This window comes from Micropterus salmoides, unplaced genomic scaffold (genome assembly GCF_014851395.1).
Source record: "Micropterus salmoides isolate LMB-PRFRI ecotype aquatic unplaced genomic scaffold, ASM1485139v1 Ms_hic_scaffold_8, whole genome shotgun sequence".
NCBI classification, from domain to species: Eukaryota; Metazoa; Chordata; class Actinopteri; order Centrarchiformes; family Centrarchidae; genus Micropterus; species Micropterus salmoides.
This window is the reverse complement of record NW_024044570.1, coordinates 25,476,833-25,502,879: the sequence shown is the minus strand read 5'-3', so window position 1 is coordinate 25,502,879 and position 26,047 is coordinate 25,476,833. Positions and strand designations below refer to the sequence as shown.

General features: G+C 41.0%; 1 protein-coding gene across 1 annotated transcript; it reads right to left on the bottom strand.

Moving 5' to 3' along the window:
- Positions 1-15,774: 15,774 nt before the first annotated feature.
- phlda2 (pleckstrin homology-like domain, family A, member 2) lies at positions 15,775-16,657 on the bottom strand. Its single transcript, XM_038707034.1, has 2 exons — positions 16,079-16,657; positions 15,775-15,955 (listed from the first exon to the last, which is right to left on the bottom strand). Exon 1 carries the CDS (start codon positions 16,533-16,535, stop codon positions 16,119-16,121), a length of 417 nt encoding a protein of 138 aa, XP_038562962.1. The 5' UTR covers positions 16,536-16,657; the 3' UTR covers positions 15,775-15,955; positions 16,079-16,118.
- Between the last annotated feature and the right edge of the window lie 9,390 nt (positions 16,658-26,047).

Here is a 26,047-nt window from a genome sequence, read left to right as displayed (position 1 = left end):
CCACTGCCCTTGGCTCTCATTAATGTCTTAAATTAGAAAGTTGTATCCCCTAGTTTGCAAAACAATGAAAAGTACTCTTTTCACCTGTTCAATATTCTCCACTAGAGGGAGATGTTGATGTGTGTAAACTGAGGTCTGTAAACCGGGACTGTTGACCAAAGTATTCATCACAAGAAGTGAGGTCTCTTTACATAGCTACACTGTAGCAGTCAAGCAGAAAAATATTAGAGGTGTTTGGTTTAGACTAGTGAAAACAAGAAGGCAGCTACAGGTGACAATCCTTTCCTAATTCCAACAAAGATCCTTACACACACACACACAGGGCTTAACAGCGTTGGGGGCAACATTTTTGTGCAAACTGCATAAGAATTGAGATGAGTAGTCGACAGTGGCTGCAGAGTCCTCTCATGGGCCTGAGAGCTGAACATTAGCAGATGAAAATCTCCTGGTAGACGACACACGGATGAACGTCTCTGCCACACACAGATTTAAGCCCCAGTGAGGGTAACCGGATTGTGTTTAGGAGCCTCCCCACAATGCAGGAGGCCTGTGGAGTGAACGATGTTCAAGCATCAAGAAACAAAATGTCTACGTGCGGTTATTCTACTTGTGTTTAAAGTAGTAAAAGTACTATTTCTTTGTAAAAAGTAGTTAAAGTTGGAAAGTTAGTTTTTTAGAAACGAGCAGCATACTAATGTGAATTCAAACTGGATTCAGTCGTTAGAAATCACAAAACATTGCTCACAAATAAATCAATTTTTATTTTTATAGCCCAATATCAAAGATTTGCATACGGCACGCTCTATGTTCAGACCTTTAACTGTGAATGGCTCTGTAGCTGTCCAGTCAGTAGTCTTTAATGGGAAGCTGACAACATACTGTATGTAGTTTAAGAAATGTGTCTCAGGTAATGAAGCAACCTGTTTGTTGCCAATCAATCTTAAATTAAAGCAACAATAAAGGCCAGAAAGTACAGGCACAAAAGTAATCTCAGGACAACTGTGCAGGAGCGCCAGTTTTGTCTTTAAAATCAGAAGCAATGACACAGATAGGACGAAATATGCTAATATTTAGTTACTGTGTATACAGTTTAATGACGAAATTAAATTGTATCAACAGTCGACAAACCGCCACTTCCTCTTGCCTTTATTCATGAGACGACGTGCACAATGGCACTGCAGAGTCTCGTTCCCATCCACTCTACAGAGAAAGCCTTTGCTATGTCAGGTATTCACCTCATCACACTTCAAAGTGTCAAGTCTATCCAAACAGGGATTAATCTGCAGAAGTGGAATGCATTTGTGTGGTTTAGTTCACTCAGGCCTTTACAAGTGACTCAACCTGAACTGAATTAAAAACATCCCGTTATTAGAAACTGCCAACCCTGTGGAGAGGAGTGATACTCTAGACATTATTCTTTGCACCACATTCCCCTGTGCTGCTGTGCCAATTTGAATTCCCCTAGGTGGGATCAATAAAGTAACATCTTATCTTATTAGTACAGCCTGCAGTGGTGCCACACTGTACTATACATTGTGTTACCATGAAAGCAAATGAATGGGTTGACAGATGGCTTCCATTTCTGCTCTGACTGTCTGCGAAAAGACCTTGTTAAAAGATGAAAATTATTTATCTTACAGAGATATGACTTTCTTTGCCTTCTTCCACCTCCACAGGTTCAGAGGTTTAGCACCAGAACAATATGCAAAGGTGGTAGGGAGTTCTGTGTCTTGCTCAAAGACACTAAAGCAAGGCAGATATTTGCGAAAACATTGGATTAAACCCAGAACTTTGATCTGAATCCACATTTCTACCATCACTTACCCAAATGTTAACAAGATAGTTTCATGTTTTCTTTTCTAAAACGAGCTTGCGGGGTGAACAGAGTGAGGCATAGGGCTGAAGCAGATTGGTAGCAGAGTAAAGAGCAAGGGGTAATCTCCTCCCCCACGGCTTGCTTCTATTCTCCAGTTAGATGGATGCCTGAGTGGGTGTACACTGTACCATTGTGTTGTCCGACTGTATGTGTGGGGCTGATGGAAGGAGTGACAGCCCAAATTAGGCCAGAGGGGAGTGTGTGTGTGTGTGTGTTTATTTTACGGGGAGTAAGCACTCCATCAAAGGAGGTTCCACCTCAATGTGTGTGACTGAGTTTGTAACAGTTTCCCTGCTCTGGATCCCTCTCTGTCTGTCTCCATGTGTGTGTTTACTTCTCCTGGCACTGGATGAGCGAAGGGTGTAAACTGTTCTCTGGTCTAGCACAGTATCCCACATGCTGGCAGTATCAATGAACACAGTGAGGAGAACATTTAAACAACACTGAGTTAGTGGAGGAATAAATTAATTTTTATAATTTTCTTTTCTCTTTTGTCAAAATGTTTCTCATTATGTACTAGGGGCGGGCGATTCTCAATGCTGAACATTTAAAGACAGTTCTACATGCTGAGAAATACGTTTGTTTGCCTTCTTGATTAATAAACAGTTAGCTTAGCAGGGGTTAGCTTAGCTAAGCACAAAGACTGGAAACAGAGGGAAACAATCAACCCGGTACTCACGTTTTGTTATCTTTGGCAAGCTGTTTCCCTCTGTTCCCAGGCTTCATGCTATGCTAAGCTAACCGGCTGCTAGCTGTAGCTTTAAATTTAGCATGCAAACAGCAAATAAAATGAATGCACGGAATTCCCAAAATGTTGAACTATTCTTTTACATTCAAGCTAAGATGAAACTGATCATGTCATATTATATAAATCTAATGATAACTTAAATGTTTTAGTATAATGGGCATAAATCATTTTGACTATTCCTCCACCTTTCAACATCACTGAGCCATATTTAGACAAAACTAATCCTTTTCTTCTATCTATGATCCATGGCCTCCACTCTGTATTTTATCCCCAGGTAACAGGCCAGCTGCACCGAGGCGTGTCCTGTCTGTTTTGCCTGAAGGGCACCGGGAGTCAGGTTGGCTGTTTGCTCTGTGGTTTGCCTCTGTTGCAGCTGAGGCCCGTCCTGAATAGGCAAGGGGGAGGCAGAGACAGCGGACTTGTCTGGACTTGCCTCTCTGAGAGCAGAGGAGAAGATGGAGAACAGACAGAGGGAGTCTGGCAGTCTGGTGCACCCTGAGGCAATGTGTGTCATGTGTGTATTCTTTATCTCTGCTGCAGGAGAGCAGATGCTATCAGGTATGTCAGGTTAATTACACCAACTAAAACCAGTAAATCACTGTTGAGAGCTTGACTTTAGCAAAAGTCCTGCTATGTAGGTGACGCCTTGCTCACTGCAACTCTTTGTCTGGCTTTGGCATTGGTGGAAAGTAAGTGCAGTAACCAAAGCACTGATGCTTTAGTTAAGTATTAACTAATACTAGTACTTTTATGCTACTTTATACTTTTGACACTCCACTGAAAGTCCAATAACATGCTTGTTCTGGAGCTCTTGACCCTAACACATGGTCATTATCGGCAGAGGAAGTTTGCCCCGTTGCCATGGAAGAGTAGAACAGGAAGAGGGAGGAGAGAACTTCTCATCATTGTTGACTCTAAAGTTAAATTTCAAGTTTCCAGACAAAACAATTTCTACTCAAGGTCTGCATTCTCGCTTGTTATGGAGCTTTCTACCATATTGCAAGATAATGATAGTGAAGACCGTGTGATACTGCTGTTTGAACTGTCTTTATACTGTACTTTATATTTGTAGTCAACTAGATTACAGAGTATTGTACTTTTTATTAGTTACCTTGCAGAATAATATTTTTAATTATACAAAATGATAAACTTGTAAAATATAATGAACTATTATAGATTCAGATATTGAACAGGATGTAGAACATCTGAAATCAAAGCTGTGTGGTTTTTGGGGCAAGTTTCAGATCTTATAAAACATATCATCTGCAAGTCTTTTATGTGAGACATGGATGTTTTTGTCCAAGTCAAGTCTAAATGTTACATTTATTCTTACAAGTGAAATTTTGAATGCTGGACTTTCAATATTTTAACAGTGTGGTATTGCTATTTTTAATTATGATTCTAACTACTTCTTCCACCACTGTACTTTAGAGTTAAGTAAGATCATTTTACTCAAATGAAAAAAAACATCAGATGATTGTTTTGGATGTTTTTAAGTCCTTAAAGTTGTTTTTGATTTGATTTTAATCTTCCCTTGTCTAAGCAGATAAAGTCCATAGATTTAAGATTTAACCTCAATTTTACATAATTTAAACCAACAATTTACAGACTACAGTATTCTGAATTCTGTATTTGATTGCAGACTGTTAATGAGGCCTCAGTCTGTGAACATCTGTGTATTTCATTAGTGTTTATTGAGTCTGACCATCTCTGTTTACTTGAAGAGATAATGAAACCAAACTCAAACTTCTGGTTTCTATCTAAACTGACTTATGGCCTTTGATGATTCAAAGGATGAAACATTGTGCTTCACTATAAAAGGATGAAACATTGTGCTTCACTATAAAAGGAAAACTGTTTTACGCCCATCACCACCTCGCTATAACTTTAATCCTTCCTGGTGAGAATAGGCCATCATGTTCTGTCTGTTCAAGCACAAAAAGAGAGTGTGTATTATGGCTATGAAATGACACAAGAATCCATCATTTTTATCACATCTCATAAGATTTTATGAACTGCGGCGTCACTAAAAGGGGTGACCTTTGACCTATACAGTATGCGAGCAATTCTGCAGCCGTATGAGGATGTATGGCATCTAAATATAGTTGTGGCATCTATGTATGGAGCGCAGTGCCAAGATTATGTTTGTGTTTGATCCTCTCACCTCTGCATGTTTTGTTGACACGAGTTAAAAGCTACTGTTGACTGAGCTCAGCTCCTTGCTTCCTGTCTGTCTCTCACTGTTCTGTCCTTTCAGCATCGGTCAGTCTGATTGGTCTGCCAACCCTTTGATATACTGTCCAAGCTATTCTTTAATATCAGTTCTTCTCTGTCAGTCAAACAGTTGCTCGTGATCTAGTAAACAGGAGAGTGAAAGCCGGGCAACAGGCTGGTGTGTATGTGCCAGAGAAAGTGACATTAAAATAAGGAATTTGCAGACACACAACAGCACCAAATCACTTACTTCACTATCCACACTTTCTTAGGGAGTTTACAAAAAATGGAATCTGTGTTCACCCACGCACACATACACACTCACACACAAGTCACAGTTTCACAGTGTGTATACCAGCTTGCTATGGAAAGATAATAAATTGCATTGCACTTACACAAAGTACAGAATAGTACACACTGTACATTCACCCTTCAGATTTCTACAGTAGAAGCCTTTGTTGCAGGGGGCCTCTGCGGCGAGATCCTGACCCTAAAGTTAGAGAGACAAGAAGTGTGTGTGTGTGTGTGTGTGTGTGTGTGTGTGTGTGTGTGTGTGTGTGTGTGTGTGTGTGTGTGTGTGTGTGTGTGCACTGTCGTCCATGTGTGTGCACACTGTATGTGGCCTGCCCACTCAGCTCTTCCTTCCATAGGCCCAGATTCCAGTGGACCTCCCTGCTCGGGTGTTGGAGGTTGGGGAGCAGGCTTTGAAGGAGGCTCCAGTGACTCATTACCCAACAATCCACCCACCCTTCATGTCCTCTACACCCCCCAAACATCTCCATCCTCGCCCCAGCCCCTTGTCCTCTGGCGCAGATAGCCCACACACACACACACACACACACACACACACACACACACACACACACGTCGGCCGCTGACTGAAGAAAAGAGATTCTGTTTCAGCGGAACATGGATTGTGTGGACCGAACCGCTGTGAAAGGCTCCTCTGTGTGTGTGTGTGTGTGTGTGTGTGTGTGTGTGTGTCATGTTGTACTGGATGTCAGTGTGCACAGCCAATGCACTAGCTAATCTAATATTTCTCAGTATGAACAGCATGTGGAACAAGTTTTATCTCAGTTTTCATATTTAATGTTTCATTTTTTCTTGTATAAACCTGACATCCCAGTCCCTGCCTCCATCTCTCCTGCTGGAGTCATTTCTTTGTGTTTCCTTGGGGGTTGTGTAAACCTACACCACAAACTCCTGTTCCCACAGTTCCCATGGGTCATACCCCCACCTTTAACTGGTGTAAGCATACATCTGCGCGCCTCGTGGGGACAAAAGCAGACATCTGCGTCCATGTTTTAGCAATTGGTCCTGGAGATGTATATGTTTTTCACATACTAGTGGGTGTCTGTACACAGTGTGTTCATTAAAGATGACATCCATAGGAGATGACATCATTTGGTCTTCCTGTCTGGAGCACTTAGAGTAAAACTGCATTTTGAAATGCGTACTGATTCACAAAACATTAGAATAATTTGGCTCCTGGCACCTTGCACAACTCAAAACGAGAAAGACAATCACTAAAGTTATTATTGAAGAAAAAGTTGTAGTTTTCTTCTTTTTTTCTTCTTTTTTTTAATGCTAAATTCAAAGTTTATTTTGGCATATAAATTACACACCTGTGTGATGCAAGTAAGGATAAAAAAGATTAAGGAAACATTTAATGCACAAGGTCCCAGATTTCTATAGCTATAGTTCCATAAATTCCTGTGTTTACATTGTTGAAGTGTGCTTTAGCTGCATTTTAAGTGCGCTGTCTAATTTGATTAATGCTGACCTCCAATACAACCGCAGTCTATTTGGCAAAAGGTTGCCACTGTGCTTAGTTTCAGGGCAGCGTGTGTACAGAGGGGACCATTGTGAGTTCCCATGCTCCTTGGGAAAGACCCTTGAGCCATGACAAACAGGATTTCCTCTTATTTCAGGCTTCAGTCTTCACATGTCCTTCTATATGGGAAGCTTCTTACAGCTCTGTAATGTCACATGAATTCAGCTTTGGGAAGCAGCAGGTTTGATGAAGTTTTATTAGTGTGTCCAATATTTGACCAGTTTGAGTTTCAATAAGAAATTCCATCACCATTTCAGATTTTTAAATGTGTAACAGATATCATTTTGACCTGTCATAGCATGACAAGCATAGGTGTAATTAATGCCATGAATGGCACCTCTGTTCCATGTAGGAGTTCCAGTATTGAACATGCTGGCTCAGTTGAGCCATCATTAAGGTAATCGGTTCCACCTGTGCTTTTCCTGCTATGACCCGACCCAATGTCTGCTGTTAAAAAGACCTATAAGAGATGCTTAACTATTTAACACAACCCAAATCAAAATGTCTGCTACTATTGTTAGCTTGATTTTTACAATGTAGCTAAAATCCAAACTTTAGTAGAGTCGATGTGTTGTGTGTTAATGTGTGTTAATTCAACTGTTGATCAACAGCTCTAGTTTGCAGCCATCGCCACACCCCACAACATTAAAATTGTCTTCCATGCAGAAATTAACTGATGTTACTAACACCAGTCAAATTAATAATGAGGTACGGATTTAAACATGTTCTAATTAATATTTAACAATGTAACAATGGTTCGAAAGTCTCATTGTTTTGGTTTTACAGACTGAACCTTTACTGTTCTGGTTCACTCTTATCAGCATCCTATGTAAACTACAGTTTATTACAGATGGAATTTTATTTTTGTAACTCCTGCCAGCAGTTGTATCTATTATTTTATCACTTATCATACTCAAAATGCCTAACCTGTATGATTGTCTGATAGCTAATGTTTGTTGGACCTATTTTTATCCATAGCATTCACATTGGTGGGTGCAACTGATGGCCAGAGCTCTGAAAATAAAACCCAAGTCATAATAAATCAAAGTTTTCTTTAAAAACACATGCTCTGTGTTGTGGTCTATTTCTCTGTTTCCTTTTGCTTCAAGCTGCCCTTCGTCCATCCACCCATCCATTCATAGATCAACCCTCGCAAGACGTCCTGCTCCTGAGAGACTACTTGAGAGACTGCATCACCTCAGCAAAGGTATGCAGAGCCAGAAACACAAGCCTAAACTCTGATCGGCAGTGATTAAACACCCTCTGCTTTGTCTTTGAACAATACTCCCCTTGTGTCCTACTATGATTGATGGACACTTTTATTGTTGGGTCAATATCACACTGCTGAAGTGATCAGGGAGCTGGAGTCAAGCAGCGGAACTATACATAGGATCTATGACTGCAGGAATGCATTGTGTGAGAACCAAGAACCTGGCCTCTTATGAAGGGACTTTCCAGCTTCCCCTGTCTGCACCTTGGGGTCCTATCACACCGAGAAAGACATTTTCAGACAAGCGGCCCTAATGTCCCTGTTGTACAACTGTTGTACTAAATATCAGGTATAGATACAATTCCCAGTGTTTGGTACCAAATAAACTGTAAAAACTGCTCTCATAAAGGTTTATCTTCTTTCGTAATGTGTATTGTTCCATTTCTTTGCCCATGCCAAACCATTTCCTCCAAGTGAAGACAAAGTGAGTGATAGATTGAAAATCATTTAGCAGACTGTGTAGGGTGCAGTATCCCTACTGAATTATTAGTCGATTAGATCATGGCTGGTATGTTGCTGACTTTGGTGTGGCTCAGGGGGGAGTTCCTGCATCCATTTTTTTCCTGTTAGCAAACTCAATATACTCTGTGTTGGAATTTTCCCTCCCTCCCTTTATGTGCTCATTTATCTTTCCTTCTCTTTCACTCGCTTTCCTCTTGTGCAATATCTACGGTGAACTAATTTCCCCTCGCCCTGATAACGGCTCTGGACCGGGGGTCATCATTACAGGTTATTACAACCATTCGTTTCACCTTCATTTTCGTGTCAGGTAAAGGTAACCCTGTAGCCTTATTTGCTGCACTAACGATCTGATGTAACTTACTGTAACTCATGTGAGTGGTGATCAGCTGCTGTGGAGTTAGTAAGTGGCACCTTAAAGCCATCACATGGCTATCACACAGTGTAACCAGCACTCAAATTTTCTGCTAATTTTCTGCTTTTTTTTTATCAGGGTGCGTAAAAAAATATAAAAGCTTCAATGAACTCGATGCAACTGATTTTATTGTACAGCTAGAACAGAATCTGGAGGAAATTGGGAAATGTAATGTTATTGTAATCTGTTCTTGGTCATCTCTTCACACACCCACTCAGGCAGGTGCTGGTAACTAAAGCCCCCCTCAGGAGCCCACTTACGGTAGGCTGTGATCAGACTCCTAAACCCCAGCTGCTCTGCTCCACTGCTCACACTCCCATCATCCACTGTGATCCACATCTCTCTTTTACCGACAAGTTAAAGGATTGGTTCACCAATATTAAACCTCGTACCTCCACTGCAATCCAGCCACGCAGATAGTTTTCGTCGTCTTTGTCCAGGTTTTGAGAACATTGTCTCTGTAGTTTAAATGAAAATTGTTGAGATCAAGGTCTTTGGAATATTTGTGGAGCAAAGATAACACTGTTTGTGGAAAGAGCTGTTGCTGTTGAGTTTTTTTTAGTCTGCATTGCCATCCATATAGAGCCACGCTTACTGGTTGGTCAGTCGGTCCTTTGGTCCAGACTGAAACATCTTGACAAACATTTTTTGGATGGATTGCTGTTAAATTTCAACAGATATTCATGTCATTCACCCCCCCCCGCCCCCCCCCCCACCAGGGCCATCATCTTAAACCCAAATGTCTTCAGTGAACAACAAAAACAAAGGAATTTGCCTTACCGTTCCAATACATTTGGAGGGGACTGTACCAGGTCTCACTCCCAAGTCGTCACATATGGACGCTTGGTCAAGAGCCATAATCGTCAGTTTGTGACGCACTAGGGATCCCTTTGACGTCATAGTTCGACGTATTGAGGGAAGCCCTGTTGTGTCAGTTTTTGATGGTAAAGGCAAGTATGATATTTAAGAGAAAAGACGAAGTAAGGAGGTGATTGGGGTGGATAGAGGGCCAGAACCCGGACCTTGAAGCAGGAGAACAGGGTTTGTGTCCCGTGCGAAACAAAACATTAAATGTTTTTATTTAGGCGAGTGAGGTAAATTGACATTAACGTTAGTTAACTTAAGTCTTAATTGACATACATAGCTATTTTAACCCAAACCATGATCTTTTCCTAACCTTAACCAAGTAGTTTTCTTGCCTAAACCCAACCAAGTACTTTCTGTGCCTAAACCTAACGAAACTGCAACGTTTCACGACTTTAATTATGCGCGTTTCAACATGGCAATATATCGAAACGTTACGTTTTATCTTGAAAGTGTAACCGGATATTGCATATATATTGTTGCTAAGCGTTGCTAACTTGACTGTGGATCCCTAAACGTCAATAATTGATGCAAAAGGGCTACCCAAGTCTTTAAAAAGCGACGACAAAGGGCCTTGACCATGAGTCAGACATTTGACGAGTAGGGAGTGAGACTGTGTTGCACTGTGTTGGACTGTATAATTAAGCTAAAATGTAAGATGTTTTCTTAAAAAGAGGAGTGTTTTTAAAGCTTGTGAGGGTAATTTATTCCAGAAGAACATTTTGTTATATTTATAGAAATTTTCTTCCCATTCCGACAGCATAAATAAAATGATTGGCTGGCCTACCTTCCTGCCCTCTGCCTGTGCACTCACTGAGCATGAAACTGAGCTTTGTAGGGAGGCCTGAAGTGAGGCAGTGGGAGAACTGAAGAAGCCTCTTGGATGAGAGGCAAAATGTCTTCCAGTGTCGTCAAACAAGTCCAGTTACCTTTTTAACCCACCTTGGATAACTATGACTTAGATGAATGAGAATCTTCACAGACATCTTTTCAAAATCTAGCTGTATCTTGCTAATTTCTCCAACATTTCTTCACCCAAACTTTAAGTCTTTTGGGCAGATCAAAGTCAAGTCACAAGTAACAAATTAAAAGCTGAGCTACACATCTTTCAGATTTCTGAATGCAGAACATTGAAGTGACTAGAGTGCTTTTCATTTCAAAGTTGTCAGTAGTGTTTCCATCAATGCGCAGGCCAAGACCTAATACTTAATGAGTAAAGCTATGAGTTGAAGGAAGCATTAAGATGGGGAATTGAAAAAGGCCAAAATGTCTGTGTTGTTTTTTCCTCTAAGTCCGAGTCAAAGCTAAAGTCCTTAGACTACTTAAGTCCAACTGTAGTCCAGTTTTAAGTCTACTCTGTGTGATACTTTGCATTTCCTCCTTCCTCAGGCCACAAAGTGCACGTGGAGCTCCTCGGCCATCCGCCCCCTCACTGCCTTGTAGACATTCCTGACAGCGTCTCCTCTCTCTGTCTGAGGCCGCTCTCCGGACAGCTGGGTCTTAAGCAACATGATCCCCACTCAGCAGTCCCTGTGTGTGTGTGTGTGTGTGTGTGTGTGTGTGTGTGTGTGTGTGTGTGTGTGTATACAGCCTGTGTGTGCGGTTTTGTACATCCAATACACACACATGTCTTAGATATGAGAGGTGCCACATTTGTAAGATTCTTACTGAAAAACAGGCCTACAAAGAGAGATACTCTATGTATATTTAGGGAAATATCACCTTACTCTGACAAATGTTGAGCTTGTTTTGTGGATTTTTAAAAATGTATTTACAGAGTAGCGGATGTAATCTGGACAAACAGAGCTATTAGGTCCCATCAAGGGAATGTCTCACAAACAGAACACGTTGAGTTACCTCTCTGTTGATGTTTAATCTCCACCGACTGCCATGATTCCTGACATTAGGTTTTAAAAATCCTTTAGTCCCAACATATGTGACACAATATTCCTTGTATCCCTGTGTTGTTATCTACGCTCAGCGGTGTGTCCTTGCTTCTGAGGTTATTTGAGGTACAGGTTTGTGACTGTAACAGTCACGGCCAGAGAGTGGGCAGATAGAGCTGAAGATGTGGATCTGAGGAGTTCTTTCCCTGTGACTCAGTACACAGAAATGGATGTTCAATAAAAAACAAACACTATTGCCATGGTTACAGACGATTAGGAGAATGACGCCTTTGTGGATTAGAGGAGGGGGGAAATTTGTCCAATTTATCCGCAAGACCAGATCTGGGAATCAGATGACCTTTATTTGGATGAAGGCATGATAAATGGGAAACAGCAGTGAACCATGGAGAGCTGGATTTGGGTCAAGCACTCAGATTCATTTTCCCTCTTTTGCAGCCCAATATGACTCTCATTTCACCGTAGAAACCTGGTGACTCTATATTGCCTCAGCCATGGTCTGTCTCTGTACTGACTGAGGTATGCGCTCACCTGAGCCATTGTCACAAAGTGAAATACCTAAAACGGCTAAAACGAGCCTGTGGATAGCATTTCTCCGAGATGATCCCATTGCTATTTTAAAAACAAAACAAAAGAACAGCCACCCCGCTGACCCTCATCAGAGAAAAAATAACAGTAAGTCACTATGTTACACAATTAATAGATCATGTTTGACACAGATCTCTGAGGTTGTTAGTAATCAGACTGTCCCACGAGGCCTTGGCTAATTTCCTGGTAGTCTCTGCTGTTTGGGTTTTAGGAGGTTTATATTTACATGAAGCACTAGCGGTTGTGTCCTGCTAGCGTCAGATTGGACTCTGACGTGAAGAGCGAGTGAGGGAATTACACAGTAGGTTGAAGTGGAAGAGAGATACAGGTTCCTACATAATAGCAGCTTACAGGAAACAGGGTGAGCCCCGCACTCAGTGCAGGGAACAGTACTAAGCCATGACGCGTACCTGAACAAAGCTATAAATTATGCTGTGGAGTGAAGTGGTGTTGATGTGTCATCAAGCTACGCTACAAAACTTGAAGAGCCCAGACAAGCTCTCTTTTCTTTTAGGTAAGACTTATGATTACAGTCTGAATCACAACTTGACTATATTTAAACCTCAAAGCTGCCAAATTAAGACCCTTTCATTTTCTAATCCAGAGAAACGTAATTCCACCAAACTTAGATCTTTACCTCTTTCATCCTTTTGCCATAAAGTAAATTGATCACGTTTAACAAAATGTTCTATGCTCAAGGGTCCTCTTATTAGCTTTTCAGAGCGTTATCTTAAACTCTTCATCGTATGGAGCTGGCAGGTGTCATGATGTGATCTAAGCGTCTAACTTTCAATCACACGATTACAAGACAGTGAGAAGACAGGTGATTGAAAGCTCTGGAAAGCTAGTAAATGGAATATTTTGTTACACACGTTGTTTCCAAAGGTCTGGATGAACTTCCGCTCTTAATAGTGCCATTTGTAAGATCCAGAATGTAAAACAGGACATTAGAAATAAAGAGGTCTAATTCATGACCACATTGTCCTCAGTTGTAACGAGGGCACGATGTATGTCTAATCAACATTTTATGTTTACTCTGAATTTCCCAAGCAAAATATTTGCTACATAAAAAAACATTTGCCACTACAAGTTTCTTCATTTTTCATGGTGAGGCAAACTGCTCCAAGAAGAGGACAATATACTTAAGAATTGCTCAAGTCACTGAGTTATTGCTGTTGAGGATGTGAGAGGAGTTTGTGTGGGAGAGCTGGAGTGAGACATGCATCGTCTGGCCACCAACCTTCACCTCAGAACACCCTGCTCAGCTGTTACTCCATACACACAGCCTCAGCTTGTCAGCATTACACCTCGTGTTTACAATAAACGCCTGTGAATCAGACATTTGTTTCCTGCTCGGCTTAAAAAATTGAAAAGATTAATTGAAAATGTGAATGTGGGTCAGGGCCCTGCACACACTTGTTCCACACCCTCTCTATTTGTTGCATTTATCTATTCCTCAAGAATGTAACAATGCGTTGAGTGTTGCGTAGCCGTGCTCCGTCCACATAATGACGGCCTATGGAGGGATGACGGCAAGGCTACAAGTATTGCCTGAGTGTGTGTGCCAGTGCAGCGTCAGAGGATGTTTATACAGCCTGAGATCAGAGAGGAAGACACAGTGTGTGTGTCCTTGTGGTTGGTGGTGTGTGCATGTGTCCAGATGAGCGAGGAAGTAAAGAAGACAGCCTTATATTGTGTAGCCAGATGTACATGTGGATTATGACATCTCTGAAGACACTGCTTAGGGCCAATTCTAATGCATTTCAGCAGTTGCCTCAACATGAAGCACTTTTCTGCATCAATTTGTTTAGGAAAGCATAGCAGGCACTGGTGACAAAACCCATATGGCCCTTGGCCCATGGGCCAAAGGTATGTGTGTGTGTGTGAGATAGAGATTAAAGTGGTGCCAATTTGTGAAGCAGTATTTTTAGAAAGGAGGCCCGTCCGCTCCGGTAATACTTCTCAGATCAGTCTAACCCTTTGATGCGTTCATTGTAGTGTGATCCTACTTCAAAGCTGCACACAGGGACTGGATGGGATGGGATGGATAGGCGATTTGACTCTACTATACACTTCATTACTGCAGGCCCGAGATTCGGCTTACTACCACCTCTGACTCATTTGTGCTCCTAACACACACTCACGACGAAGAGGTATTTAGGAGGGCTCAGGGCAGAGAGGACACTTACTTTTCTTTTTTTTTTTTAGCTGTAAGTCCACACAGGCCTGAATTTCAGTAAAAACATTGTTTGTTAATTTCAACACTGTGGATCAAACTCCCCCTCAGTCTTTTTTAAAAACCCATCTCTATAGACTGACATTTTACTTGTTAGTCCAGTAGTTTTATCTTGTCCTATTTATGTTGTTTTGACCATTCACAGAAATACTTCCCGGCATTGTATTGTATGTGTGTATCTGTGAAGCACCTTGCACCTCGGTGTTATAGACATAAAGTTAACCAGTACTTATTTGTCTAAACTGTATATTTTCATGCTTGAATGAAATGTTCAGTGTTCTGTGTTTTTCATAGACTTTCTATGTAGTTATAAACACAAGCAACACTAGTTTTTTATTCTTTGTATCTACTACAAATATAAGACAACTGCATAAAAGAAGTCGGAAATTAAACACACTATAAAACACCTGACTTATTAATTATCGTTACCAACATCTGGCTAACATCAGCATGGCTTATAGATAGCTCTTTACAGCTCATTTAAGATACCTAATTGTTTCCACTTTTGCATTGAAATTATCTCTCTTTTGAAGGCCTTGCAAGGTTTTCTGAACATGACTAAGGCCACGCTCACTGGGTTTATTACAGTAATTATCTAGGTGTGTACCTGGTGTCACATTATAGCCATTCAAACTGCCTTTACTTCATGATAACAGGGCAGTAAAGATGACATCCTGTGTGTTTTCTCCGTGTTGTAAAGAACAGAGGCGTCTGTTAGGAAGACTGCAGAGGTATGTGTCATCCGAACACCGGTTAGAAAGCTGCCTGAATATCAACTAAAACCAATTTCATCTTTTGTAAAGCTCATTGTCAGAAACTCCATGAATATAACAAATTTAAATGTAACTTTTTTTGCATTTCAGTCCCAACAGTGACTATCTGTACCTACCACATGTCAGAAGCAGTTAAGGTGTGTTCAAGGGCACCAGTGAGCGTCCCGTGCCGCTGACTAAATCTGCTCTGCTTATCAGTTATGACTCAAGCCTGAAACCCTCCCAGTGACAAAAAGCCACATTCCACCTGACAGCAGAGAGGAAAGGGACTTTCCGGTCCTCCACTCCCTTTCTACTGTTTCTTCACTAGGAAGTGTTAAATATTCTGTTACTGACTCTGTAATGTTGTAATAAGACACTAACAAATCTTGACACCAAGTAGAAAGGTTTCCAGTTGAGAAGTGAAAAATAAAGTAGAGGAGAGCATTAAGTTATGTCAAAAATGCATGAATATTTATTCAAATAAATACACACTCAAACACACATTGAAATAGTAAATAATTTAAACAATGCAAGCTGTTTGCCAGTAACAACATAGCCCGGAAACAAATAAATTAACATCATGTGTTTAGGAGTCATTCCTCCCAGGAGAGTTAACTTGAAATAGTTTTGACAATTCAAGAGTTCAGTCTTCTGTAATCTCTCCATCCGTCTGTTTAGATTCGTTGTCCGCACTCTCCGAGAGCTCAGTCCCGAACAATCCTTCATCTCTGGACCGGATGACTTCGTCTTCCTTTTGGTCCGCGTATTATTTCTGTATGGTCCACATTGACACTAGAAGAGGATCAAAAAAGACACGTCATTAGTTTCAAGAATCTCCCCGTGCCTTCAGCTACAGGTAATGTTTATTTTTTCCTCATACATCATGTCAGCTGTATGTGATGGTGTGTCCCTCACCATATTAGGAGTGGTTAACGGCCAGAGTCCCCACAGCGGCTCAGGGGGCCCTCGCCATGCGCCTCTCCTGCTGTCCGGGCGACGCGCTTTCGTTGTCCTGCCGCGTTTTAAAGTCCTGGATGGCTTTTCTGTTCTGGTAATCAATCAGAGCCATGGTGATCACTGCGTTCCAGCAGTTCTCCTCCCCGGAACACCGGAAATCGATCTCCTTATTGTCTGTGGTTACGATGGTGAAATAGACGAACTTGCCGGTGCGCTCCACGCAGTCCACTTTCTTGATGGACTGCAGCTTGAGCTCCTTGCCCTTCGAGCGCTTCTGCGTGTCTGCGTAAATGTTGAGGCTGTCCGTGGTCAGGACGCACGTCTTCCTCTTCCAGAACTGGAGCAGGTTGTCGCTCCTCTTCTCCAGCTCTCCCTCTTTGAGGACCTGGCAGATCTCATTTGCTGACATTTTCATTGTTTATGACGGACAGGTTTGTGAGTTCCCTGCTTTGTTGCTGTGTCTGAGGAGCCCGAGGAAGGAGCTTCTCTAAAAAGGTTTTGGTAATCCAGAGTGGCGTTGTGAATGAACCAAGTTTGCATATGACTCTTATAGTCTACTCTGGAACCAAGCCCTTCCCACTTGACGTCAGATGACTTGGGAATGCATCAACAGTTGCCAGTGGAGTAATTCAAGGCTGTGTGGGCGGAAGCTGCGGTGCAGGCGGGGGAATGGGCAGAGGAAGTCCTAACGTGGACCCAATTACACTGCCAACATGTTAATTACTAATCCACATCCTGCTGCGGAGATTAGTGCAAATATTTGCCCACTCTGCAGCAAGTGATTCAGTCTAATATGGTTATTTACCAGATGTGCACAGGGTGAGCTGAGCACAGGCATAAAAAGTCAGTCTAGCTTGTAAACTGTTAATATCATCATTCATTTCAGAGGGTTTTTTGAATTCACTTATAAGGTTTATGATACAGACTTTTTCCATGACAGCCTGGTAATTCATTCCCTTTTATAACCCTCCACTGTGCCAAGTAGGTGCTGTGCCACCCTGCTCTCTAGTGATTCTCTTAAAAGGTCCTTCAGACTAAACCATGTCTCACTTCAGTGGGGTTTTACATAAACTCTGCTATTCCTGTCTGGATGTCAAGCACCTGAAATGCACCCAAACAGCCCACAAGCACAGGATTCATATGACTGCATATCAGCAGCTAAACAGAATGGGTATGTAAGCGGCAGTTTCTGTGCAGTTAAAAACAGACAGGAATCAGGCAGAGAGTGGTTTTTAAAATGCATTTTCAAGTCGGTTCAGCATGTAAATGTAAGTTTGCCTTAAGTAGTGAAGTGTTTATTCTGTTTACATTAGTTAGCACTGAGAGTATACATGCAAGGCTGCTCCCAATGATCTTAACATGTACAAGTGTCCATCATGTTTTCATTAAACTACAAAAAAGCAAAGTCTTTAGATAGTTTTAACTCTCAAACAATGCATGCTGGGAAGTCTGTTAGTATGTTGATTGTGTTTTGTTTTATGAATTGAGTGAACTCTCAGCAGTACGTTCATTCAACTCATCACTTCAAGTCAAAAGTCACTTCAATGTGAATTTAAGTTCGGAAATTTTAAGTTCTGAAGTGGTCTGAAAGTTAAAACTAGAAATGCTAAGTAGAATTAGTTGATTCCACTAAATTTACAGTGTGTTTAAATCAAGGTCAGCTATAAATCTGTCACGATTTTACAGTCACATGATTTTGATGAAAATGAAAACTATATTGAATGAGTCAGATGCCCTTTGAAATACTGCTGCATAGGTGTGTCCTCTCTGATATCGCCCTCACTCCCATGCCGAGCCCCTTCACTAACAACTGAGCACACTGTCACAGACTGACAGATTTCACATGTGAATCACTGAGCTCCTGGAGCATGTGTTATTTACCATTGTCTTGTGTTTAAAGATGCATGTGATTAACCAACAGAGAATAAAGAAAATGATTGGATGGTAATTAAATGTACCCAGAAGTAGCCTGTTAATGATGCGTTCACCTCTGAAATTATGATATATTTTGCTCCCATACATGATAGTAGCCTACATTAGCTATTTTTAACAGTTATCTTTGCACTGGTATTATTTGGTATCGGAGTTAAAGAAGAGTTTTGCATTATCGCCCACCCCTGCTTGAGGAACATCACCCACACAAATACAACCCTGGGCCCAGTGTGCAGTTTGGATACACCAACTGGGGTGTATCACTTTTGTGCACTACGGCGAACAGGAATCAAGCACCCACTTCAGGCTCTCCTCTCTGCCTTGCTATCAGTTTCCTCTCGCAGACATTTTGGAAACATCCCCCCTCCAGTTTCCCTCAGGAACTGAAATGTCATTGTGGAGTGTGGACACCCTCCTCACACACACACACACACACACACACACACACACACACACACACACACACACACCAGTTCTCCCATACTTATGCAACTAGCTATGTGACATTTGACAGCACCAAGGCGTAACCATGGGGAATCACTTTAAACAACCTAAGCAACCCCTGCGTGAGTGCTGACACTGTCCTGCTCCAGTGTCAGGTTGTGGTGGCCAGTTTAATCCTCAGATCTAAAAAAAAAAGATGTTTCGGTTGAGTTGGTAGGTGCACTACTGCCTCTTTACCACCCCCTTTTGTTTTAGGGGCTTTCATCTTTGTTGCCTGGCAGTATGTGTGTGCGTGTGATGTGTGCATAGTGCATATATAGGTTTTTGTTTGAGGGAGTATTGCATTGGAGACTTGCAGACATGCCCAGGCAGTGACTCAGCATGTGGTGGAGCGCCTAACTTTGGAGGAGTTTGCTTGCCAAAGGAGGGCCAGGTGTGTATATGTGAGACAGAGTGTGTGCACATGTGTGGATAAATATGTCATGTCTAGCCGTGCGTCTATGGACCATCATTTACCATCTGTGAAGATGATTGGAGAGATGAATTATATGCAACAGCAGGGTAGTGCTAGTACGTGTGTCTGAGAAAATATAGAGAAAAAAGAAAGAAAGAATTCTCTGTGGACACACTAAGCCAAGTCCGAAGAAACACTAATGGTTAACATCCAGTAAGTAACCCTTACAATGTATAATATATTCATATACAGTCAGTACAACCTACCGAACCAAAGGACACTAAAGAATAGTACCCACCCCAGCCACAGCCTGGTCACCCTGCTGCCTTCTGGGAAGAGATATAGAAGTTTCAGCTGCCGCACCACCAGACTGCAGAGCAGCTTTCCCCCCAAGCAATCAGACTTTTAAGCTTAAAATCCATCCTCGGCACTGCTCCATTGATTATAATTTATTTCTGTTTACCATTTTTATAATTGCTTCTGTATTAATGTATATTGTCTGCTATGTAGCAGAAGGGAGTTACAAAACTCACTTTCACTCTATAACCTGTTTATATTGTGACAACAAAATGTACCTACCTACCTCAGTCTTCAGTCTTTTTAAATCAAGTGTTCTAATAAGCTGTCAACACATTACATACAGTAGACAGTGAAAGTGGTGGAAGAGCTGAAGCACTCAAAACTTCACTAAGCATATATTGCTACTGTTGAGTTATGGCAGCAGTAGAACTCCACTGTGTCACCTTGTTCTCTAGGGTGGTGGGAAAGTAAAATTATTTTTAAGGAGGGAGTCAGACTGTGTGATGGATCTCAGGAGGTGTGTTGTGACAGCCTCGGGTTCAAATCAGCACCTTCCGGTTCTCACTGTCTCCGCACAGACAAAACAGAACCCCCCAGAGACACACTAAGAGAGGAAGTAAGATGTGTCATCTGCAACAATTGAGGGGTGTTTTGGTTACAAAATTACAAAACAGATGGAATATGAGTTACTGAGCACAAGGGTAAAAAACAACTACATGTCTGTTGTTCTTTTCCCCGCATTTCCTTGAGTGTGATGGGGTTTTGCAGCCGGGGGCACATGGGTGTGACTAGACAGTAGGTGGAAGGACCAGAGTTTGATATTCGTGTTGGGATTATCTGTGAGTCACAGCACACAGAACACCTAAAATACACTCAGAGGAAGTCAACTGATTGAACCCTGCTGCAATTAATTTGGTTGGAGTAAAAATAAGTTACTTTTCTATTTATATATTCAACTTCATTAAACTTGGTGGGTTACATAAAACAGGTCTGCAGAACAGAGACAAAATAAATCTACTTTGTTATAGCCATTGACAACAAGCAACTATACATTTTTAAGATGATTCATCATTGGACACTTGAAGTATAGAAACAAACTGTGAACACCACTGACGTATCATCACCTTTAAAGATAACATGGCAGACTTGTCAACAAAGAGTAACTGTCAGAGACAGCAGGTAAGGAGCAACATTCTTTTGGAGTTGTGCCCAACATTCACACACCTAGTCGCTAACTTTGTCCTTCTGCTGTTTGCAGGTAGCTTACAGTTCAGCTTTTTGAGGCTAAAAACGAAGCTATAAGAGCAGTGAACCAAAACAGTAAACCCAACAACGACTTGGGCTGAGGGGAACTGTTGAGTGATAACTATCTGTGGATTGATGTGGTATGACCTACTCCTTTCCTAAACAGGTCATGTGATCCATTGTTAATCTGTCGCTGCTTTAATCTTTAAATTGGTCCAATAAAGATTTGAAATCTCTGATGAAAGAGAAACCTGGCCAGGACAGCAGCAATAAAAGTGTGGACTATTAACTATTAACTAACTGTCACACCCAGCAGTTACACTAAAAATAAGCCTACACAAAAATTCAAAGACTGCAATAAACTGTAATAACCTGGGTGCAAATGTTTGCCCTAATGTCACATTGCTAAACATGGTAACAATGGTAATTACTATAGATGGTAATTAGTTTTCCAATTTAAATGCTGTCCATTTCATTATAAAATGTGTTGGATTTTGGATGCTTGCAGTGTGAATATTCTCATGACTTTAGTATATATATTATATACTTCATTTTATATTTAGTATATATTTTTACAAAGAACAACATTTTCTCAACCTGGCTTTTGTATTTTGCTTATTTCTGCACAATAGTGAAGATCAATGAAAGCTGTATTGTGTGTTCATGCACATTATGTTTATGTACATTGTGTTAGCCAGTGAAGCCTCCCTCAGACAGCGAACTATACATAGTCAGCCTGACAATGGGGAGCAGTATGGATGATCGGGCCACTGACAAGCACAGCAGAGCCCGCAGGTAACAGCTGCATACTGTGACATGTTTAGGACTTTGGCCTGCCTCTCACATACACACACATACAAGCATGCACACACACACATCTTCTTCTGCTCTTCGGCTCTTCGGTGACATGCCCTTGTGATGAGACTCCGGAGCTATTTGAGGCATTGTTCTGATAAGCCCTGTGTGTATGTGTCTGTGGCCACGCTGGCATTCAGCAGCGTGGGAAAAAGAACAAATGGCTGATGAGGGCAGTGCATAGCCAAACACAATGCAGCAGGAAGAAATGCTGAAGAAGAACGCAAACAGACGCTACTGTACTGTCTCTTGAGAAACTGGCCTGTTACTGTATGTCAGAGGTAAAGATGGCTCAAATCTACATCACAATCTTTATAATCAATCAGTCTGTTTTCTTGTCATGTTACAGCCAGAGATATATGTCCAGATGGAAGAACTATTAAGGTCCTTTAAATTAAATAAAAGTAGCAAGGTACAAGAATATAATAAATACATAATAAATACTCAATAACAAGTAGACATCCTGCATTGAAAATGTAGTAGAAAAATAGAATACAATCTTATCAATATTTTATATTTAAGTAGCAAAAGCACTCATTATGTAGAACTGCCAGTCAGAGTATTGTATATTTTAATGGATTATTATTGTTGCACTGACATATAAGTAGCATTTTTAATAATATAGCTGGTTGAGATAGAGTTTATGTTAACTCATTTATGTGCTTAGTTTAATTTATAAAAATGATGATTTTATAAAATGATCAGATATTTTTATTTAAAACCTGCAAAATAAATAGTAACTATGGCTATCAGCTAAATGTAGTGGAGTAAAAAGAACAACATCTCTCTCTGAAATGTAGTGAAATAGAAGCACAAAGTGGAAATACTGAAGCATCTATGTACATGTAATTGTACTGAAGCACAGCACTTGAGGAAATTCAGTTACATTCCTTCACTGGCTTTTTTGCTCTGGTGTGGATTCCCAGAATGCCGTTCAGGCAACTAATTCTTGTGTTCCAGTGTTAATGAAATGAACACATACTTCAACACAAAGGTGTGTCATAACTACACATCCTTCACACAGTCAGTTGAGAAGTGTGACATCTAGCAACTTGCTCAGAGGGCCCAGATCCTCTAGTTTGAAGAATTGCAGGCATGCAGGTCTGCAATTCATCTCCCTGCCAGGAATGTAGCATTCACTTTGCTGTCTGCATAGCTTCACTATGGCTTATATGATAAACCTAGAGTCTTTCCTTAGAACCGAAACAAATCTGTGGCAGGAGTGCTGCCAGTGGGCTGGACTGTCAGGCTTGATGATTTAACCTGTTATAGGCCTGTGCTGTCCAACGCCTCAACTAAAAAGTTTGCTTCAATGATGGTTTATCCATCATGTTGTGCAGAAACAATGTGGACTATGTGGATTATCCACATAAAGCCAAGAGGGACAGTGAAAAGATGATGACAGAGTCAGGAAATTCTCCTGGATGTTTGCTTATTTACGCAACAGTGATTCAACAAGTCTGAATTTGACTAGAGGTCATCAATCAAAATCATGCCATCAGATCTATTCAATCTTTCTCTTCTTTTAGGGCCAGCCAAGCATTAAAGTCTTTATAATTACAGAAACAAAGATTTATCCTGTCAATTTCTGTCATGGCTGTCAGTGCTTACCTTGACACAAAGCTGAGCATGGCGCAGCATGCAACATTTACATATATTCAATCCAGCTTTGCCTTTGATATACCTGCTCATGTAGTCCAGGTATGACCGAAAGCATTATCTGTGCTCAAAAGTCTAGGAGTGTGATTCAGGTTAAACATGCCACGCCTAGTTCCCCTTTCATTCACTGATTCATTCATAAATCCGGGCAAAGGTGTGCTGCGCCGGCCGTTGCTATGCTGTGATTGGGCGTGAAGCTTGTTTTCCCACACATACCAGACAGAAAGGTAACTGGTGATAATTCAGTAAAGCCAATACGATTAGCTTGGTCTTAGTGACCATAGTTTATAGTCATTCATGTTAAGCACACATAGATAAACCTAAAGGAACAAAGTGTGCCACGGTGACAAGTCACTTTAATGTAACAGACTGTGGAGAACTTTCTGCCCAGGGGTGTAACTTTCTACAAAGACTTTACATATTCTCCTCATACTGCTATATTTCCTCCCATTGTCCAAAGACATACCGTTCAGGTAGACAGAACATTCTCCAGCCCAGAATAAACAGCTCATAAAAAACAAAAATAAAGAATATGTTGTGTTTAGGCCAACAGCTGCCAAACATCACTCCACATTTCCATAATTGGAAGGACTGGAGGGATTTAAAAGAGCATTGGCCTGAGGCGAAGGAAAAGATATTGTAAAACCCACGCTGAAGTGTTATCAGCAGCCTTGTTTGGTCTTACTCCTGAAGGAGATTGTGCACCACTCTCCCCAAGGACAGTGGTCTTCCTGTGTTTCCCTCTCCAGTCTGTGGTGGGTCTTGTTTATACATGGCAGGTGCTGTCGGGAGAGGTTAAGGTGACAGCTAAACTGTTACCCTTTGCATGTTTATTGCTTATTCCTTTGCTGGCCTTTGATTTAGTACTACACAGCATAATTGTTTTTGGCTTAAAGGAATGATTCACTTCAAAATAGTGGTCATTACCTGCTCACCATTACTGCAAACACTCCACTGAAGTCTGAAGGACCACCAAACATAAATCAGAGGAGCTCTTTCAGTTCAGCCCTCTCTCTAATGGTTGTATGAACGAGGCTTGTTTGTCTTTTTACTCCCAGAATGTCAAGTGTATTTGAAGGATTATTAGCAGGAGGTTTGGTTATTTTACTAAATTCCATAGAGTTCTGACTTCCTTTGACTTAGACTACGAGTCTACAGCCAAGCTAGCAGCGATGTGAGTCTGTATTCAGCCACAGTGGTGTTTTAACTTAAATAATAACATCAGTATGCTAATGTGGTCACAGTGACAACGCTAACAAGCTTATGTTTAGCAGGTATAATGTTGAGCACCATGTTCCCCATCTTTGTTTAGTGTTTTAGGATGCTAACATTAGCACTAAACACAAAGTGGCTGAAAGGAATGCCATTAATTATACAGTTATTTGCTTATAAAAAAAAGCATTCGACAAATTAAAATGTTGACCTGATAATGGATGAAAAGCTAAGGGATCATGTTCAATAGTTGTCAAGACATTTCCCTCAAAATCACTGTCAAACTCATGATGGTGCTAAAGGAAAAGTTAGGGAAACACCAATGTCATTGCTATTCATACTTTTGGGGACCATGGATACCTGTACAACATTTGATGGCAATTTATCCAGTAGTTGTTGAGCTATTTCAATCTGGATCTGAGTGGTCTCTGTGAATCTGGATTCAGTTCTGCACTCTGACCCTGCATCAGCAGCATAAAGCGCCTCTCTATTCCCTTCTTGCTGTGGAACTCAATCTGGCTCACATCACTTCCGACTAGGAGATGACGATACAAAAGACCCCACACAGACAAACTCGTTCACACACACGTACACGTAGAGGCTCTGCCAAGAGCACCTTGGGGCCAAGAGTGGGACAGTGGCCACAGCTGCAGCAGGGAGGAAGGTCAGAAGAAGACTGCACCATTAGACTTCTGCTGGATGAGGATGAGACGATGACAGATGGTGTCATTAAGAGGTAATCCCAGCAGTCTGAATACTTTTCTTTGTTGTGCTGCTCTGGTCATGTGCACAGCTCAGGGGTCGTCTCCCTTTGAGTCCACTAAACTGATTATTTATGTGTTGATGATAGGTGTTAAATATCTCTCCGTACATACATCCAAGCGCATACGCCCTTGACAAAACATCAAACAGCCGAGGAGCAGCCTGCAGGGGATGTCAAAGAGAGCACAGAAGATAAAGCCTTGCTGTAGTTTTCTTTTCATTTTGCCATCTTTCAGCGGGTTCCAATGAGTTGCCTTGACATTTGCCTTATGAACAGCCTGCTCTGCTAAGAGATCCCTCTCACTCTCTGGATCTTAAAATGTCGCCTTCCTGTGACATTTGACTTTCCTTGAACGTCTAAATACGAACATATTTCTCATAATACAAGCACATGCTAGTCTAACGTAGCTTAGGGCACAAAGACAGTTTTCTGAATATTGAAGGATCCATCTATAAGAATTTGCAGTGGTCAAAGAAGTACATATATATTTTACTTAAGTAAAAGTAATAAAACCACAGTGTAGAAATGCTCTGTTACAAGTAAAAGTGCAGAAGTAAAAATTTTACTAGCATGAAAATATACTTAAAGTTCCAAAAGTAAAAGAAGTAGTGCAGAATGGTTAATTTCAAATTAAGATATGTTATTATATTTTTCATTTTGATGCATTAATGTGTGCAGTAAAAGCTGTGCTAAAGTTTAAATACTTTTTATACTGCTGGGAAACTTGTGAATTTTACCCTGGGGATCAATAAAGTCTTTTCTTGTCTTAAGCTATAGTGATACATTATTTGTTATAATAATTATTCATTTGCTGTTAAATTTTGTATTGTTAATTTGAATCTGCAAAGCAAAATCACTGATGTTATCAAATAAATGTGGTGGAATAAAAAGCACAATAGTTCCCATCATAATATTCATTTGCGTTACTGTTTCATTGAAACTACAAAGATGCATTCTTTATAGTCACCATATTATGTTAGGTTCACACTTTAGATGTTCTCATTGCCCCTGATTTGTTTGTCTGATACACATTTACAATTTATCATTTCAACAGCGTATTGTG

What these genes read in the sequence shown, in the direction of transcription:
- phlda2 (XM_038707034.1), bottom strand. Translation starts at nt 16,535, where the DNA reads ATGAAAATGTCAGCAAATGAGATCTGCCAGGTCCTCAAAGAGGGAGAG.